This window comes from Entelurus aequoreus, linkage group LG23 (assembly GCF_033978785.1).
Source record: "Entelurus aequoreus isolate RoL-2023_Sb linkage group LG23, RoL_Eaeq_v1.1, whole genome shotgun sequence".
NCBI classification, from domain to species: domain Eukaryota; kingdom Metazoa; phylum Chordata; class Actinopteri; order Syngnathiformes; family Syngnathidae; genus Entelurus; species Entelurus aequoreus.
In genome coordinates this window covers 7,575,340-7,595,705 of record NC_084753.1, presented here as the reverse complement: position 1 = coordinate 7,595,705, position 20,366 = coordinate 7,575,340, and the positions used below count along the sequence as shown (strand labels likewise).

At 39.7% G+C, this 20,366-nt stretch overlaps 1 protein-coding gene across 2 annotated transcripts in view; it reads left to right on the top strand.

Annotated features, from left to right (window-relative positions):
• LOC133641071 (synaptotagmin-14-like) overlaps positions 1-20,366 on the top strand; it is a 97,773-nt gene that overhangs the window by 23,728 nt on the left and 53,679 nt on the right. For both annotated transcript variants that reach the window (XM_062034906.1, XM_062034905.1), the window contains 2 exons: positions 7,138-7,290; positions 13,779-14,003. In XM_062034906.1, the coding sequence (XP_061890890.1) occupies positions 7,138-7,290; positions 13,779-14,003 (378 nt within the window). The remainder of the gene's footprint in view (positions 1-7,137; positions 7,291-13,778; positions 14,004-20,366) is intronic.

The following is a 20,366-nucleotide window of genomic DNA, read 5'->3' as shown; positions in this document are numbered from 1 at the left end:
TTTAAACTTTTGAACGATTCCGGGAGAATCGGAAAGTTAGTCCCGGTTCCAATCGATACTCGATACTCGATACCCAACCCTAGTTAAAAGAGAAAATAAGCAGATATTTACAGTAAATGAACAAGTAGATTAATAATCAATTTTTTACAGTTTGTCCCTCATAATGTGTACAAAATAATAGGTGTATAAATGACACAATATGTTACTGCATACGTCAGCAGACTAATTAGGAGTCTTTGTTTGTTTACTTACTACTAAAAGACAAGTTGTCTAGTATGTTCACTATTTTATTTAAGGACTAAATTACAATAATAAACATATGTTTAATCTACCCTAAGACTTTTTGTTATAATAAATACAATAATGAAATTTTTTTGTGGTCCCTTTATTTAGACAAGTATCCAAATACATTTAGTTACTGGTACCTAAACATTGGTATCGGGACAAGCTTAATGTTTCAACTAATAGACAGTTAAGTTATAAATGTTTGAATTGTCCTTTGTAGTTGAGACAATCCTCATACTAGTAGGCATTGCTTTACCTCCCAACATAAAGTATACTGTCCAGCAATTCATTTTCAATACCAATATTAACTGATATTTGCAGCAGCTTTTCCCTCCAAATATTGTATTGTGATCCTTCATCGGCTTGTGTCCCGGTAGTGTCTTCTCCTGGCATCTTTTTTTGGTTTCATCACAAATAAATACTTGCTTGGGGTACAAAACAATCTTCGCCAATAAAATCCACAAAGTCAGTGCTTGATAAGCTTTGTCGAATTAAAATGACGAGCCTTTCCGCAAATGATAGCTTCGGAAATGCTATCACCCGCTAGCTGCTTCTTATCCACACGAGCAACAGCTGGCACTTGGTCTTGCACTTAGATAGTCAGCAACCATATAAACTCCCTCTTTTTCATAATAGTTGCAAATGTGGACTTGTTTCTGGAAGTGAAGTGAAGTGAAGGGTCTCTGAACCGAAGCTAACTGGCCGAAACGCTAAGTCACAGCAGTTGCCTAGCAACCCAAAGCAATACAGCGAGACTGTGAGAGTCTGGACACATTTAAAGCGTTTCTGACCACACAAAGTTATCTTTAAGACGGGCTGACACGGCAAGGCGCGACAATTGTGGAAATGAGCAAGTCCCAAGTGACACTCGCCGGCGAAAAGCTCTTCAAAATGGCCGTGTCAGCGCGTGTACAGGAAGTGATGTCATCAAAATGGCTTCAGGCGGCATGCAAAATAATAGGTAAGAAAAGTTGGTATTGCTAATAATAGGTTGAAAGCACAGTATGTCTGACTATGGTAGTCGTAATGCGTCAATAATCCATCAAGTTGTGCGGTTTCGTCGCTTACCAAAGTTGTTCCGATTGAATTTTGAGCGCAGTGTATAAAGTTCTATATTCTGTACTTGCCAGCATCGTTTATTGAACACGAGTGGTATCTCTGTGTGACTGCCATCTACTGGTCACACTTATCATTACACCGTGTACCAAATAAAATAGCTTGGAGGTCAGTAAACACAACCAGAATTGTTCTGTACAGAAGGCGCACTGTCGATTTTTGACAAAATAAAATGATTTTAAGTGTGCTTTTTAGTCCGAAAAATACAGCATTTGTATATTTAATTGTGATGCACCAAGTTTTTTAGAAGAGGGAGCATTCAAACTAGTCAATATTCATATCAATACCAGTAAGGTATAAAATGGTGGGATGTGTGAGTTTGAATGATTCTTAACAAAATCTTATCCTAAAAACTGCTGCCAGTCATTGTTTCTAAGATAGAAATAAATGAAATATATACACTACCGTTCAAAAGTTTGGGGTCACCCAAACAATTTAGTGGAATAGCCTTCATTTCTAAGAACAAGAATAGACTGTCGAGTTTCAGATGAAAGTTCTCTTTTTCTGGCCATTTTGAGCGTTTAATTGACCCCACAAATGTGATGCTCCAGAAACTCAATCTGCTCAAAGGAAGGTCAGTTTTGTAGCTTCTGTAACGAGCTAAAGTGTTTTCAGATGTGTGAACATGATTGCACAAGGGTTTTCTGATCATCAATTAGCCTTCTGAGCCAATGAGCAAACACATTGTACCATTAGAACACTGGAGTGATAGTTGCTGGAAATGGGCCTCTATACACTTATGTAGATATTGCACCAAAAAGCAGACATTTGCAGCTAGAATAGTCATTTACCACATTAGCAATGTATAGAGTGTATTTCTTTCAAGTTAAGACTACTTTTCATTGAAAAGTACAGTGCTTTTCCTTCAAAAATAAGGACTTTTCAATGTGACCCCAAACTTTTGAACGGTAGTGTATATATTAAAAATAAAGAAAGGAATGGAACCAGAAGTTCTGGCTCAAAGAGACTAACTAATCCCAAATGGTATTGTTTAATGTCAATATTGGATAATATCTGTGAGTGGAGAATAAATGATGGCTTTTGTTACACATTTCAAATTAATATTCCACTAATCCTGCCTCATGTCCTTGGTGTCAAAGCCATAGCTGATGGAATTTGAATGGACACTTCTTGATATTAAAGCCTAATCCAGGCTTCCAATTTAACTTTTTAAGGTCAGGGCAAGTGTTGCCTCAAAGGAGGGCTCATATTTTAGGGCACCAAGGCAAACATTATTTTCTTTCGAGCCAGGGGCTCCAAATATACATATATATATATATATATATATATATATATATATATATATATATATATATATATATATATATATATATATATATATATATATATATATCATTTCACTATTATATTCCACAAATAGAGAAAATACAAGTAAGCAGGGAAGCCTAAGCAGGCTTCCCTGCTTAGGCTGCTGCCCCCGCGACCCAACGTCTGATAAGCGGAAGAAGATGGACGGATGGATGGCTGTTGTTAAATTCGAGCCGTGATATTCCCTACAAACTGAAAGGGCGGTTTGGTCAAATTGTCAATTTTTGATGTTTTTTTGATATTGTGTTTAACAACTAGGTGACCTAGTTGGGTGGCTTAGTTAGTTCCGATTGTACAAAAATAAGCAATGCATTTTAATAAAGCTAGACCAGGTCTATCAAACGGCATCGCTTGTTTAATAGTTTAGTGTGTGATGATTGTGCCTGCGTGTGTTTAATGACTGCAGAAGCATTGTGCCCCAGAGTCCTGTCTGCACAGGCGTGGGAGTGTGTGCATAGGAACACTGCTGAGAGTGCTTGTCAAGTATGTGGGTGTCTTTGTGATTATGAGCTGGGTTTTCAGCTTTTTCATATTCCACACAGACACGACATAACGGAGGCTGCACAAAACAAATGTGCAACAATGGAAACTTATAACAATTATGTGACAGATTTATCCATCTGTTGAATAGACTGCAAAGACAAGATATTTAACGTTCAAACTGGAAAACGTTGTTATTTTTGGCAAATATTAGCTCATTTGGAATTTGACGCCTGCAGCGTGTTTCAAAAAAGCTGGCACAAGTGGCAAAAAAGACTGAGAAAGTTGAGGAGTGCGCATCAAAGACTTATTTGGAACATCCCACAGGTGAACAGGCTAATTGGGAACAGGTGGGTGCCATGATTGGGTATAAAAGCAGCTGCCATGAAATGCTCAGTCATTCACAAACAAGGACGGGGCGAGGGTCACCACTTTGTCAACAAATGCCTGAGCAAATTGTTGAAGAACAACATTTCTCAACCAGCTATTGCAAGGAATTTAGGGATTTCACCATCTACGCTCCGTAATATCATCAAAAGGAAATCACTGCACGTAAGCAGCAAGGCCAAAAACTAACATTTAATTCCCCGTGACCTTCAATCCCTCAGGCGGTACTGCATCAAAAAGCGACATCAGTGTGTAAAGGATATCACCACATGGGCTCAGGAACACTTCAGAAAACCACTGTCAGTAACTACAGTTGGTCGCTACATCTGTAAGTGCAAGTTAAAACTCTACTATGCAAAGCCAAAGCCATTTATCAACAACACCCAGAAACGCTTCGCTGGGCCCGAGCTCATCTAAGATGAACAGATGCAAAGTGGAAAAGTGTTCTGCGGTCTGACGAGTCCACATTTCAAGTTGTTTTTGGAAACTGTGGACGTCGTGTCCTCCGGAAAAAAGAGGAAAAGAACCATCCGGACTGTTCTAGGGTTAAAGTGTAAAAGGCAGCATGTGTGATGGTATGGGGGTGTATTAGTGGCCAAGACATGGGTAACTTACACTTCTGCGAAGGCGCCATTAATGCTGAAAGGTACATACAGTTTTTGGAGCAACATATGTTGCCATCCAAGCAACGTTATCATGGACGCCCCTGCTTATTTCAGCAAGACAATGCCAAGCCACGTGTTACATATACAACTTAAGCTGTACATCAAGCAAGAATGGGAAAGAATTCCACTTCAAAAATGTGTCTCCTCAGTTCCCAAACCTTTACTGAGTGTTGTTAAAAGGAAAGGCCATGTAACACACTGGTAAAAATGCCTTTTTTGCAATGTGTTGCTGCCATTAAAATTCTTAGTTCATGATTATTTGCAAAAAAAAACAAAACAAAGTTTCTCAGTGTGAACATGAAATATCTTGTCTTTGCAGTCTATTCAATTGAATATAAGTTGAAAAGGATTTGTTGTATTCTCTTTTTATTTACCATTTACACAACGTGACAACTTCACTGCTTTTGGCTTTTGTACATTGATGCAGTTTTACATTTATTTTCGTTTCACTAAATAATCATTTATGGCTGAGATAGGCTCCAGCACCCCCTGCGATCCCAAAAGGGACAAGCGGTAGAAAATGGATGGATGGATGGACTTTTAAAAACAGTACATTTGTAATAAGAAATTCTCATCACATTCATTAAATGCATTTAAATGTGACGATTACGTAACAACCTCAGCGTCAGAATAAAAGTCCGCTTTATAGATCATGCCTTCTATTGACTTTGTTGGTGTTTTCCTTGTGTTTAGTGTCTTAGTTCTGGTTCGGTGCTCTTAATTTGGTCGTTTTTCCTGTTTTGTTTGTGTGTTCGGCGGTATAGCTCGGTTGGTGGAGTGGCCGTGCCGGCAACTTGAGGGTTCCAGGTTCCAGCCCCGTTTCCGCCATCCTAGTCACTGCGCATTCCATTTTGTTTATAGAGCTCGGCAGAGTAACTGTGTAATACTCTTCCATATCAGTAGGTGGCAGCAGTTAGCTAATTGCTTTGTAGATGTGGGAAACAGCAGGAGGCAGAGTGCAGGTAAAAAGGTGTCTAATGCTTAAACCAAAAATAAACAAAAGGTGAGTGCCCCTAAGAAAAGGTATTGAAGCTTAGGGAAGGCTATGCAGAACGAAACTAAAACTGAACTGGCTACAAAGTAAGCAAAAACAGAATGCTGGACGACAGCAAAGACTTACTGTGGAGCAAAGACGGCGTCCACAATGTACATCCGAACATGACATGACAATCAACAATGTCCCCACAAAGAAGGATAAAAACAACTGAAATATTCTTGATTGCTAAAACAAAGTAGATGCGGGAAATATCGCTCAAAGAAAGACATGAAACTGCTACAGGAAAATTACAACAAAATAGAAGTGCAAGACAAGAAGTAAAACACTACATACAGGAAAACAGCAAAAAAGTCCAAATAAGTCAGGGTGTGATGTGACAGGTGGTGACAGTACACCTACTTTGAGACAAGAGCTATAGTGATGCATGCTTGGTTATGCTTCAAAGTCATATCCAACAATTGCCACAACGACTTTTTACTGTCAACTGAGTTTAGTTTTTTAATGTTTTCTGCTGGTGGTGTGCCTCTGCATTTTTTCAACGCAAAAAATGTGCCTTGGCTCCAAAAAGGTTGAAAAACACTGGCCTAGACAGCACCGACACTCAACAACCACACATAATTGGCAGACTATAAATACTGGTTTGCAAAAAAATATTTTTTACCCAAATAGGTCAAATTAGATAATCTCCCACGGCACACCAGACTGTATCTTACGGCACACTAGTGGTTGAAAAACACTGCGCTAGAGAACGAAGAGTGCTTGAAACTCCGCATGTCAACATCTCGGCCGGTGCCACACCCACAAAATGCTGAAGCAACCAGCACTGACCCAATTGAGCATGCTGGCGTTTTCCATTTCCACATCAACACCGTATGAAACAAATAGTCAACAACAGAAGGAGATAACGTCCACAGGAACCTACCACATAGTGAAGGACATACACTATTAATAATAATAATAATAATACCTGGGATTTATATAGCGCTTTTCTAAGTACCCAAAGTCGCTTTACATGTTAAAAACCCATCATTCATTCACACCTGGTGGTGGTAAGCTACTTTCGTAGCCACAGCTTCCCTGGGGTAGACTGACGGAAGCGTGGCTGCCAATTTGCGCCTACGACCCCTCCGACCACCACCTATCATTCATTCAACATTCATGAGTGGCACCGGGGGCAAGGGTGAAGTGTCCTGCCCAAGGACACAACGGCATGGTAAGAGGCGGGGAGCGAACCTGCAACCCTCAGGTTTCTGACACGGGCGCTCTACCCACTACGCCATGCCGCCCCACCATTTGATTTCCTACTATGCAGCTCATTTTTATTTGACACTTATTGAAATATCTTGTGTGACATCATGCACAAAAGTGCACTTTATATGTTTTCAACTATTGTAGTGGCGTTCTGTACAAAAAGTGCACTTTAATTTAGTGTTGTTTTGATATGTCATCTTAGTGACATCATGCACAAAAGTGCACTTATAGCTTTTTTTAAAATGTCTCTGACAATCTTGCACTTTCAGTTTTGGAAATGACATGAATGTTTGTGCCACTGTTTAATAACTGTTTAATAAATACACTTTTGGTAAATTGACTTAGTTGTGATTTCCCTCTCTGCATGAAAGTTTAAAAGTAGCATATATTAATGCAGTATGAAGAAGAATGTTTTAATGTAGACACATAGAATCATCATACTGCTGTGATTATATGCATCAAGTGTTCATTCAAGGCTAAGGCAAAATATCCAGATATACAGTATATGGTGTATCGTGACATGGACTAAACATATCCACATATTAATAAAAGGCCATATCGCCCAGCCCTATGTATATGTGATTTGTTGACATGATTTCAGTCCAGTGTTTGTGTGTTTGTTGTCAGTCTCTCCAGAGGTGCTGGGCTTTCTGACAGCCATCGGACTCTTCATCACTCTCATGACTCTCATCTTCTGGTACCTCAACAACAAGTCCATGCTGGAGAAAGCAGGAAGCCTTCAGTGCCTCGACGACTTCAGGAAGAACACAGACTTGCCAGGTGAGCCACATTTGAAAATGTCTGCTAAATGTGGTCCCCAGGTGTCTGTCTTTGTGTTACACCTGAGTCCATATCCACTCACTGTGAATACACATGAAGATCATAATACGAATAATAACCGGAAGAAATGAACACATTAGAAAGACGGTTTGACAAAAACAGACTATCTTTGAATCTCAGTAAAACTAAAATAATGCTATTTGGTAACAGTAGAAAAGAGCATCATACACATACAAATAGACGGAGTAGACATTGAAAGGGTAAAAGAAACCAGATTTTTGGGAGTATTAATATATGATAAAATTAACTGGAAATCGCATATACAAAATATACAACATAAAGTAGCAAGAAACACGTCAATAATGAACAAAGCAAAATACGTTCCGGGCCAAAAATCCCTTCATATTCTCTACTGCTCACTAGTGTTACATTTCTGAGTTGTTGTATAGAAATATGGGAAATAACGACAAATGTGCGCTTCATTTGTTAACGGTGTTACAAAAAAGATCAATTAGACTGATACATAATGTTGGATATAGAGAACATACAAACCCTTTATTTATTGAGTCAAAAATATTAAAGTTCGATGATTTGGTGAAATTGCAAACAGCTAAAATGATGTACAAAGCAAACTATATGTTATGTTTACTAGATGGAGTTGACGGCACAGACACCAGGGGGAAGCAAAGTTATATGATTTATTATATATATATAAATATTGACAAGGTATATATAATAATCATAAACAATACTAACTGGGACTATAGAATGGAGTGTGTAGGTGTGAGGCTATGGGTATGGTTAGCTGAAGTGTGTTACCAAGTGTTGAGGAGAGCGAGAGGAGGGACAAAGCAGGAGGCAGTCCGAGCACAGGCGAGTCGTCGAGGGCAGGAGAGAAGCGACAAGGTCCGTGTCCAGGCGAGGGTCGAGGATCGAGGAAGGCAGTCCAAATCCACAGGGGAAACAACGGGGAGTCACAAAGGGGTGAGACTCGGGAAAGGCAGGTACACAACGGGGTAACTAAGTTCCCGCAAGGAACGCTCTGAAGTGGGAAAGGGGTAGGATTAAATGAGCTTTGCTTCTTCCTACTCCTTTTCGGACATGATGTAAAGTGAAATGATATGAAACGGTGTGGTGTATTATGCTGTAGGTGTGTTCATGTTCCAAATCAACTAAAGAAAGAAAGATCACAACAAGAAAAAGTACTTCACTTTCATAAACACTTTCTTACCAAATACCTCTTGAAGGCATCATCAATGTGTGAAGGTCACCACACACCACTGGTCTAAACTTCATTTGTACACATCCATTTGAGACGTTGACTTTACCAGGAAGTACTTTTACACCAGTACTTTTCCTCCATCAGTGTGTGAATGTGACGTATAATGTGACGCACTTTGGCCACCATTGCAGGTATGTAAAGCAGCATGTAAATACACATATGTAAAGCAGCATGTACAGTAAATACACAGCATTTAGTAGAAGACAGGATGACTGCGTCATGCTTTATTCAAAATTGTTTTTACAAATTATGTGTTTCTAATATTTATATATGTACATATACTGTATATACTTATGTGTATATATATATGTACATATATGTGTGTATAAAATGTACATATATGTGTGTATATATGTACATATGTGTGTATATATGTACATATATACACATATGTACATAAATGTGTATGTGTGTGTGTATATATGTACATATATGTGTGTGTATATGTACATGTATGTGTGTATATATGTACATATACGTGTATATATGTACATATATACTCATATGTACATAAATGTGTACATGTGTGTGTATATATGTACATATATGTGTGTATATATGTACATGTATGTGTGTATATGTGTGTGTATATATACTTGTGTATATATGTACATATATGTGTGTATATATGTACATATGTGTGTATATATGTACATATATGTGTATGTATGTACATATATACACATATGTACATAAATGTGTACATATATGTGTGTATTTATGTACATATGCGTGTATATGTTTCCTGCTGGCCCCACTATGGACTGGACTTTCGCTGATATGTTGGATCCACTGTGGACTGGACTTTCACAATATTATGTCAGACCCACTCGACATCCATTGCTTTCAGTCTCCCCTAGAGTGGGGGTTACCCACATATGCGGTCCTCTCCAAGGTTTCTCATAGTCATTCACATCGACGTCCCACTGGGGTGAGTTTTTCCTTGCCCTTATGTGGGCTCTGTACCGAGGATGTCGTTGTGGCTTGTGCAGCCCTTTGAGACACTTGTGATTTAGGGCTATATAAATAAACATTGATTGATTGATTGATGTGTGTATATATGTACATAAATGTGTGTATATATGTAAATATATGTGTGTATATATGTACATATATGTGTGTATATATGTACATATATGTGTGTTTATATGTACATATATGTGTGTATATGTATGTACATATGTGTGTATATGTACATATATGCGTGTATATATATGAACATATATGTGTGTATATACAGTATATGTACATATGTGTGTGTATATATGTACATATATGTGTGTATATATATGTACTTATATGTGTATATATATGTACATATGTGTGTATATATGTACATATATGCATGTATATATATGTACATATATGTGTGTATATATGTACATATATGTGTGTATATACATGTACATATATGTGTGTATATATATGTACATATGTGTGTATATATGTACATATATGCATGTATATATATGTACATATATGTGTGTATATATGTACATATATGTGTACATATGTGTGTATATATGTACATATATGTGTGTATATATGTACATACCTGTATATGTGTGTATATATATATATATGTACATATGTGTGTATATATGTACATATATGTCTTTATATATGTACATATGTGTGTATATACTGTATATGTACATATATTTGGAAATATGTACATATATGTGTGTATATATATGTACATATGTGTGTATATATATGTACATATGTGTGTATAAATATGTACATATATATGTGTATATATGTACATATGTGTGTATATATGTACATTTATGTGTGTATATATGTACATACAGTACAGGCCAAAAGTTTGGACACACCTTCTCATTTTAATGTGTTTTCTTTATTTTCATGACTATTTACATTGTAGATTGTCACATCAAAACTATGAATGAACACATGTGGAGTTATGTACTTAACAAAAAAAGGTGAAATAACTAAAAACATGTTTTATATTCTAGTTCCTTCAAAATAGCCACCCTTTGCTCTGATTACCGCTTTGCACACTCTTGGCATTCTCTCCTTGAGCTTCAAGCGGTAGTCACCTGAAACGGTGTGTCCAAACTTTGGCCTGTATGTAGACACACACACACACACACACACACACACACACACACACACACATATATATATATATATATATATATATATATATATATATATATATATATATATATATATATATATATATATATATATATATATATATATATATATATATATAATTTCACTATTATATTCCACAAATAGAGAAAATACAAGTGTAAAAAGGAGTGACCTCTACACAGATACATGTTCCTTACCTACAGAGGGAGAACTGTTGCTGACAAGTGGAAAGTCTTTTCTTGTCAACAAGTTTAAAATGCTGGTGGCTCCGGGGAGCCTGCAGAGGTTGTGTGTGCACCATGGAAACATCTAGCAAACATTCATACACAGGACATAAACACAAAAGTAAACCACTGTGATGATTTTACCTACTGGCCATTTATGATGTCATTGAGAATATGTCCCTCTCAAGTCTGTGTCAATCACAAAAGTCCACCTCACTCTGTTGCCAAGTGTCAATTGCTGCTTTAAAAGTCACAATCGTAACACAACTGGGGTTTATGTCAGACTAAATAATGACAACAATACAATAGAATATTGCAGTTTCTGCTAAATGGCCCTCTGCTAAAGCTCTGCTGCCTCTTGCTGGACGAAAGACAAAACTACATCACAGTTTGTGTGGTACAGAACCATCACTTTCATACAGGCAAGTTTATTTCTAGAGCACAATTCCTACACAAGACAATTCAAAGTGCGAAAATTAAAAGAAGGCAAAAATATAAATATTTCAAATAGAAAATACAATCATAAAAACAATCATAATTTAATTCAAATCAATCAAATAGTGAGATAAAATACATTCAATGCACAATTAAATCAAAGTGTCTCACATCTCCAGGAAGACTATTCCAGATTTTAGGAGGATAAAACTGAAACTCAGTTCTACCATGTTTGGTCCTGACTCTGGTCACCAGCAGGAGACCACTCTCTGAGGTTCTCAGAGCCGGAGATGGTTCATATGGTTCTAACATGTCACCAGGAGACCACTCCCTGAGGTTCTCAGAGCTGGAGATGGTTCATATGGTTCTAACATGTCACCAGGAGACCACTCCCTTAGGTTCTCAGAGCTGGAGATGGTTCATATGGTTCTAACATGTCAGAAGGAGACCACTCCCTAATGTTCTCAGAGCTGGAGATGGTTCATATGGTTCTAACATGTCAAAAGGAGACCACCCTCTGAGGTTCTCAGAGCTGGAGATGGTTCATATGGTTCTAACATGTCAAAAGGAGACCACCCCCTGAGGATCTCAGAGCTGGAGCTGGTTCATATGGTTCTAACATGTCAGAAGGAGACCACTCCCTGAGGCTCTCAGAGCTGGAGATGGTTCATATGGTTCTAACATGTCAGAAGGAGACCACTCCCTGAGGTTCTCAGAGGTCAAGATCGTTTATATGGCTCCAACATGTCAGCAGGAGACCACTCCCTGAGGTTCTCAGAGCTGGAGATGGTTCATATGGTTCTAACATGTCAAAAGGAGACCACCCTCTGAGGATCTCAGAGCTGGAGCTGGTTCATATGGTTCTAACATGTCAGAAGGAGACCACTCCCTGAGGTTCTCAGAGCTGGAGATGGTTCACATGGTTCTAACATGTCAGAAGGAGACCACTCCCTGATGTTCTCAGAGGTCAAGATGGTTTATATGGCTCCAACATGTCAGCAGGAGACCACTCCCTGATGTTCTCAGAGCTGGAGATGGTTCATATGGTTCTAACATGTCACCAGGAGACCACTCCTTGAGGTTCTCAGAGCTGGAGATGGTTCATTTGGTTCTAACATGTCACAAGGAGACCACTCCCTGAGGTTCTCAGAGCAGGAGATGGTTCATATGGTTCTAACATGTTACCAGGAGACCACTCCCTGAGGTTCTCAGAGCTGGAGATGGTTCATATGGTTCTAACATGTCAGCAGGAGACCACTCCCTGAGGTTCTCAGAAGTCGAGATGGTTCATATGGTTCTAACATGTCAGCAGGAGACCACTCCCTGAGGTTCTCAGAGGTCGAGATGGTTCTTATGGTTCTAACATGTCAGAGATGTACTTTGGCACAAGACCATGAACAGACTTGTACACAACTGTTTTAAAGTCTATTCTCTGAACAACAGGAAGTCAGTGCAGTGACCTAAGCACTGGACTAAGAAGGTCGTATTTCCTGGTTCTAGTCAGGACTCGAGCATCAGCATTTTGAATGGACTGCAGCTACTTTACAGCTGGTTTAAAGAGCCCAGTGAGAAGACCACGACAGTAGTCTAACCTGCTGATTTAGATACTATTCCTCTGATTTTGGCAATGTTCTTCAAGTGGTAAAAAGCTGCTGATGTTATTGACTTCATGTGGCTGTTAAAGATCAAGTCTGAGTCCATTATTACGCCTTGATTTTTAACCTGATTATTAGGTTTCAAGGAGAGTCTCAAGGTGACCAATAACAGTTTTTCTTTGCTTCTTTGGGCCAAAGACAAGGATTTCGGTTTTGTCTGAGTTGAGCTGAAGAAAATATATCCGGTGTATCCTTTTTTGGGTGACGGGATTTTGGAACACAGTGCCCATGGAGACCAAATCAATATATTTCAGTGATCAAACATTGTTTAGTGATGAAATAGTTGCCATAAACAACAAAGTTGTCAATGATTGTTTTCATTTGCCTTTGAGGAGCTAAAGCAGTCATTTACCAGTTGAATCATTGAAAGATTACCAGCCTATATGTCAAACTATGTTATCAATTTGACCAGACAGTGACTACCAATAGCTATTATTAGCGGTTATTGTTAAATTCATTCATAATCAATTGAATAGGTGAAGTGGGAGAACAATTAGAGATAAGTGCATATGAACTGGGACTTCACAAACATAGACCAAACTATTTCTGAAATCCAACTATCTTAGTGCATGTAAACGTCAGTGTCAACAAAATTGCAAGTTCATCATTTTCAGTACCTGCTATTGTAGTTTGGTATGTGAGAGTTAAGTATTTATTTAAAAAGTCCGGCATCATTTGCCTTCCACCAAAGAGTAGTACTTATTTATTCTCTACAGCACTTTAATTTGTTTTAATAAACCGTAAACAATCTCTTCTTGCCCCCAACAGAAAATGTTTATGCTGACGACGACCAGCAGGGCTCCTCGTCAGACAGCGAGGATGAACTGATGGGTCAGTACCAGAAAGCCGTCAGTCGAGCCCAAGGCCTCAGAGGGTCCAACGTGTGCAGTAACGTCAAACCTGCGGCAAGGTTCCGCTGGGAGAGCCGGCAGAAGTACAGCCCCCTGACGGCCAAATATGACGGCTACTGCAGTGACGCCTCCGCGGATGACGGTAGGCTCTTTTTACCATTTGGACAATCAGTATACACTAGGGTTGCACAATATACCGGTACTAATAAAGTACCGCCATACTAATTGATTGAAATCAGTACTATACTGCCTTTGAAAAGTACCAATACTGTTCTTTCATCTGCATGGTGCTGTGAGGCGGTGACTACAGAGCGAGGTGCATGATGTTGTGTGTCAAAACGTAATAACATCTTGGAGAGATGGCTACTAATGAACATTCAGATCTGCACAAGGAGTTTAAAGAGTGACAGGTAAAAATGTCCTGCTGTTCTGCTCCAGTGCAGACTGTCGTCAAGGAGCACAGGGGAGACGTTCCTTTGAGTTCACTTTACCCCGCAATGGGTCTGCTAAGATCCGCTTTCAGGTCAAAATTCAAGGCCGCCGATTTGTGACAATATGGTTGCTTTATTATTAGTTTTGCAGGACACAACCAGACCTGTTCATCACTCTACTGCGCAGTGCATGCACTACCTCTCCCTCTCTTTACTCGTCCACTCCCTCACTGACGTCACTCAGGCAACACATTGACATTCTCACAAACACCCACACACGCTACTCTCATGAGTTAACTAGCTCCCCTGCTGTGCACATGTAGATACATAACATGTAGATACATAACATGTAGATACATAACAAGTAGATACGTAACATGTAGATACATAACATGTAGATACATAATATGTAGTAGGTGAAGAAAGTACACACTATGTACCCACCCATAAACATGCAGTAGATGATGAAAGTACACACTATGTACACACCCATAAACACCCAGTTGGTTATTAGAGTTCACACTATGTACACACCCTTAAACATGCAGTAGATGATGAAAGTACACACTATGTACACACCCATAAACACCCAGTTGGTTATTAGAGTTCACACTATGTACACACCCTTAAACATGCAGTAGATGATGAAAGTACACACTATGTACACACCCATAAACATGCAGTAAGTGATGACAGTACACACTAAGTACACACCCATAAACATGCAGTAGGTGATGAAAGTACACACTATGTACACACCCATAAACACCCAGTAGGTGATGAAAGTACACACTATGTACACACCCATAAACATGCAGTAGATGATGAAAGTACACACTATGTACACACCCATAAACATGCAGTAGATGATGAAAGTACACACTATGTACACACCCAAAAACATGCAGTAGGTGATGAAAGTACACACTATGTACACACCCATAAACATGTAGTAGGTGATGAAAGTACACACTAAGTAAACACCCAGTAGGTAATGAAAGTACACACTAAGTAAACACCCAGTAGGTGATGAAAGTACATACTAAGTACACACCCATAAACACGCAGTAGATGATGAAAGTACACACTAAGTACACACCCATAAACATACAGTAGGTGATGAAAGTACACACTTAAGTACACTGCCAGTAGATTGGATGAGGTGATGAAAGTACACGCTTAAGTACACAGCCAGTATATTGGAAGAGGTGATTAAAAGTAGAGCTCCTGTTCAGCACACTCTCAGTGGGAGGTTATAAAACAGTCAAGCGTCTGCAAGTAAACCCTTTTTCTTCTCTTTTTTTCTTCCTGGCTTCAAAACAAAGTGTGCCGTTCACAGTGATGGTAGGAAGGCAGTGATGGAAGGAAGGCAGTGATGGAAGGAAGGCAGTGATGGTAGGAAGGCAGTGATGGAAGGAAGGCAGTGATGGAAGGAAGGCAGTGATGGAAGGAAGGCAGTGATGGAAGGAAGGCAGTGATGGAAGGAAGGCAGTGATGGAAGGAAGGCAGTGATGGAAGGAAGGCAGAGATGGTAGGAAGGCAGTGATGGAAGGAAGGCAGTGATGGAAGGAAGGCAGTGATGGAAGGAAGGCAGTGATGGTAGGAAGGCAGTGATGGTAGGAAGGCAGTGATGGAAAGAAGTCAGTGATGGTAGGAAGGCAGTTTTTAATCTAGGCATGGACCAAGTCTCTAGATCACTCTGTTCCTTTTCTGCCTTCATGTGACACAAGTCTGACATGTGGAGTGTTCAGTGCACTATCTTCTCACCCAGTGTTTTTCAACCTTTTTTCAGCCAAGGCACATTGTTTTAATTTAAAAAAATACAGAGGCACACCACCGGCAGAAAAGGTTCAAAAATGAAACTCCACCAGGTTGTCGTGCCTTATTTTGACTTTGTTGTTGTTTTCCTGTGAGTGGTGCTTTAGTTCCTGTCTTGCGCTGTTATTTTGGTGGCCCTTCCTGTTTTGTAGCAGCTTCATGCCTTCCTTTGAGCGCTATGCCCCGCACCTGCTTTGTGTTAGCAATCAAGACTATTTCAGTTGTGCGGACGCTATCCTTCTTTGTGTGGAAATCGATGATTGTCATGTCATGTACGGGATGCACTTTGTGGACGCTGTCTGCTCCACACGCTGCAAGTCTTTGCTGTCATCCAGCATTCTGTTTTTGTTTACTTTGTAGCCAGTTTTCCATAGCCATCCCTAAGCTTCAATGCCTTTTTATAGGGGCACTCGCCTTTTGTTTATTTTTTGGTTTAAGCATTAGATACCACGTTTACAAAGCAATTAGCTACCTGATATGGAAGAGTATTACACGGTTACTCTGCCGAGCTCTAGACAGCACAGACACTCAACAACAACACATCATTGACAGACTATAATTACTGCTTTGCATAAAATATTTTTAACCAAAATAGGTGAATTTACATAATCTCCCACGGCACACCAGACTGTATCTCTCTGGCATTTTTTTTTCCATAACTTGAGTTGATTTATTTTGGAAAACTTTGTTACATTGTTTAGTGCATCCAGCAGGGCATCACAACAAAATTAGAAAGAATAATGTGTTCATTCCACCACTGTATATATCGGTATCAGTTGATATCGCAATCGGTAATTAAGAGTTGGACGATATCGGAATATCGGCAAAAAAGCCATTATCGGACATCTCTAATTATTATTATTATTAGTCGCCAAAATAGCCAGTTATTAAATAAATAGTTGACAACGGAGCAGAAAAAATGATGAAAATAACGTTTTAGGAACTCAGGTGAGCCCACAGACACGCTCTTTAAAGGCCTACTGAAATGAATTTTTTTTATTTAAACGGGAATAACAGATCCATTCTATGTGTCATACTTGATCATTTTGCGATATTGACATATTTTTGCTGAAAGGATTTAGTAGAGAACAACGTCGATAAAGTTCGCAACTTTTGGTCTCTGATTAAAAAAAACCTTGCCCCTACCGGAAGTAGCGTGACGTAGTCAGTTGTTCACTCCCTCATATTTTCCTATTGTTTTCAACGCAGCTAGAGCTATTCGGACCATTACCCCATTAATTTGAGCGAGGATGAAAGATTCGTGGATGAGGAACGTTAGAGTGACGGACTAGAATGCAGTAAAATACATATTTTTTTTCGCTCTGACCGTAACTTAGGTACAAGCCGGCTCATTGGATTCCACACTCTCTCCTTTTTCTATTGTGGATCACGGATTTGTATTTTAAACCACCTGGGATACTATATCCTCTTGAAAATGAGAGTCGAGAACGCGAAATGGACATTCAGTGCCTTTTACCTTCACGACAATACATCGACGAAACACTTTAGCTACGGAGCTAACGTGATAGCATCGTTCTCAAATGCAGATAGAAACAAAAAAAATAAACCCCTGACTGGAAGGATAGACAGAAGATCAACAATACTATTAAACCGTGGACATGTAACTACACGGTTAATGCTTTCCAGGCTGGCGAAGGTTAACAATGCTGTGCTAACGACGCCATTGAAGCTAACTTAGCAACCGGACCTTACAGAGCTATGCTAAAAACATTAGCTCTCCACCTACGCCAGCCAGCCTTCATCTGCTCATCAACACCCGTGCTCACCTGCGTTCCAGCGATCAACGGAAGGACGAAGGACTTCACCCGATGCGTTTGGCGGCCCGGAGACGTAGGAAGTCAAGGTGAGGTCGCGGCTAGCGCGTCTGCTCTCCAACAAAGTCCTCCTGGTTGTGTTGCTGTAGTCCGCTGCTAATACACCGATCCCACCTACAACTTTCTTCTTTGCAGCCTTCATTGTTCATTAAACAAATTGCAAAAGATGTCCAGAATACTGTGGAATTATGAAATGAAAACAGAGCTTTTTGTATAGGATTCTACGGGGTACCATAACTTCCGTTAAACTGACTACGTCACGCGCATACGTCATCATACCGCGACGTTTCAGCCGGATATTTCCCGGGAGATTTAAAATGTCACTTCATAAGTTAACCCGGCTGTATTGGCATGTGTTGCAATGTTAAGATTTCATCATTGATATATAAACTATCAGACTGCGTGGTCGCTAGTAGTGGCTTTCAGTAGGCCTTTAAGCAGACATGGAAGCAAAACTTGTCCTCTTCCGTCTTCATCTTCTTCTACGCACAATAATTTGGTTCGGAAAAAGTTGAGTTTGATTGCACAAAATCCTTAAAATTGCCACATATGCGCCTGTTCTGAGACCGTGGACGCCATGTTTACTTATGTACATTTTGCAGCATGGTCAGACTGCATTCACATTAGAAGTAACATTTTATTGTAATATGAACGGCCACTAAAAAGATGGGATTTGACATGAAATCTGAGCTGGGCTTTATAAATAAAGTTGCTATGGTATGGTAAAGGGACACAGATAATCACTAATCTCAACAAAAAAGTGAGGCACATGATTATCGCGGACAGTTAATTAAAATTCATTAATTAGTGAACGACCCCCAAAATGTGTGAATACCAACTAGTGGTAATAATTCAATGGAGTGTGATTACTAGGGTGTGGAAGAAGCACTTTTTGGCTTGAAGCTGACAGTGAAGATTGACTGGAAGACAAAGCAGGCCAGGTGCAGGATGGGGGTGTAGAAGAAAAGTAACTGTTCCAATTAGCAGGGTGCAGGAAAAGTGCTCCTTTTACACAGCAGCTCCCATCAAATCAGCCGCCCCCGGCTCAGCAAGGTGGGGGGAAAATAGTCAAAATGGGTTAGCTTCTTTTATCAAGCGCTCCATGACACTTAGTTAAAACTCCAGGCTGCTGAGGTGTGCTACATTGAGGGCAAGTCCTACTGTCTGACATCAGACTAAAAGTCACATATATACCTTTTTTTCTAAAAGTTAGGAACTGGAAGGGGAGGACTTTTTTTTCCCCCTCTTCATCTTTTATTTGCTTTGTGTTCTGCCATAGAGAGCCCCTGTTGTCAGTGTCTCTGTGGGAGTATTCATGTCAGCTGCTCAATTTCTGCTCCTGGAAATTAGACCATGAAGGCAGATTTGAGAATGCCTGACTAAAACAACCACAGCATGCTATTGTGTTGACGCCTAAAAATACACCCCCAAATCGTACATATCATCTTTATGCGGATCATAAGCAAATCTGTGTCCCTTTACCATACCATACCATACCCATCCATCCATACATTTTCTACCGCTTGTCCATTTTTGGGGTCGCTGGAGCCTATCTCAGCTGCATTCGGGCGAAAGGCGGGGTACACCCTGGACAAGTCGCCACCTCACCACAGGGCCAACACAGATAGACATTCACACACTAGGGACCATTTAGTGTTGCCAATCAACCTATCCCCAGGTGCATGTCTTTGGAGGTGGGAGGAAGCCGGAGAACCCGGAGGGAACCCATGCAGTCACGGGGAGAACATGCAAACTCCACACAGAAAGATCCCGAGCGCAGGATCGAACCCAGGACCTTCGTATTGTGAGGCAGACGCACTAACCCGTGTTCCACCGTGCTGCCCCCATACCATAGCAACTTTATTTATAGAGCCCAGCTCAGATTTCATGTCAAATCCCATCTTTTTAGTGGCCGTTCGTATAACAATAAAAAAGTGATTTCTAATGTGAATGCAGTCTGACCCTGCTGCAAAATGTACATAAGTAAACATGGCGTCCACGGTCTCAGAACAGGCGCGTTTGTGGCAATTTTAAGGATTTTGGGCAATCAAACTCAACTTTTTCCGAACCGAATTATTGTGCGTAGAAGAAGATGAAGAAGGAAGAGGACAAGTATTTTGGCTCTGGCAGTTTTACGAGATATTTTGCTTCCATGTCTGCTTGAAGAGCGTGTCTGTGGGCGAGCAGTGGGAGAAAGAAGTGGGAAAACTTTCACCTGAGTTCCTAAAACATATTATTTTCACCTGTTTTTCTGCTATTTATTTTGTAACCGTCTATTTTGGCGAATAATTATAATAATAATAAGAATAAGAATGGATTAGATTTATAAAGAACTTTTCTATCGACTAGATCCTCAAAGCGCTGACAGAGAAGTGAGAAGTCATCATTCATTCACTCCACATTCACACATTCATGGTGGTA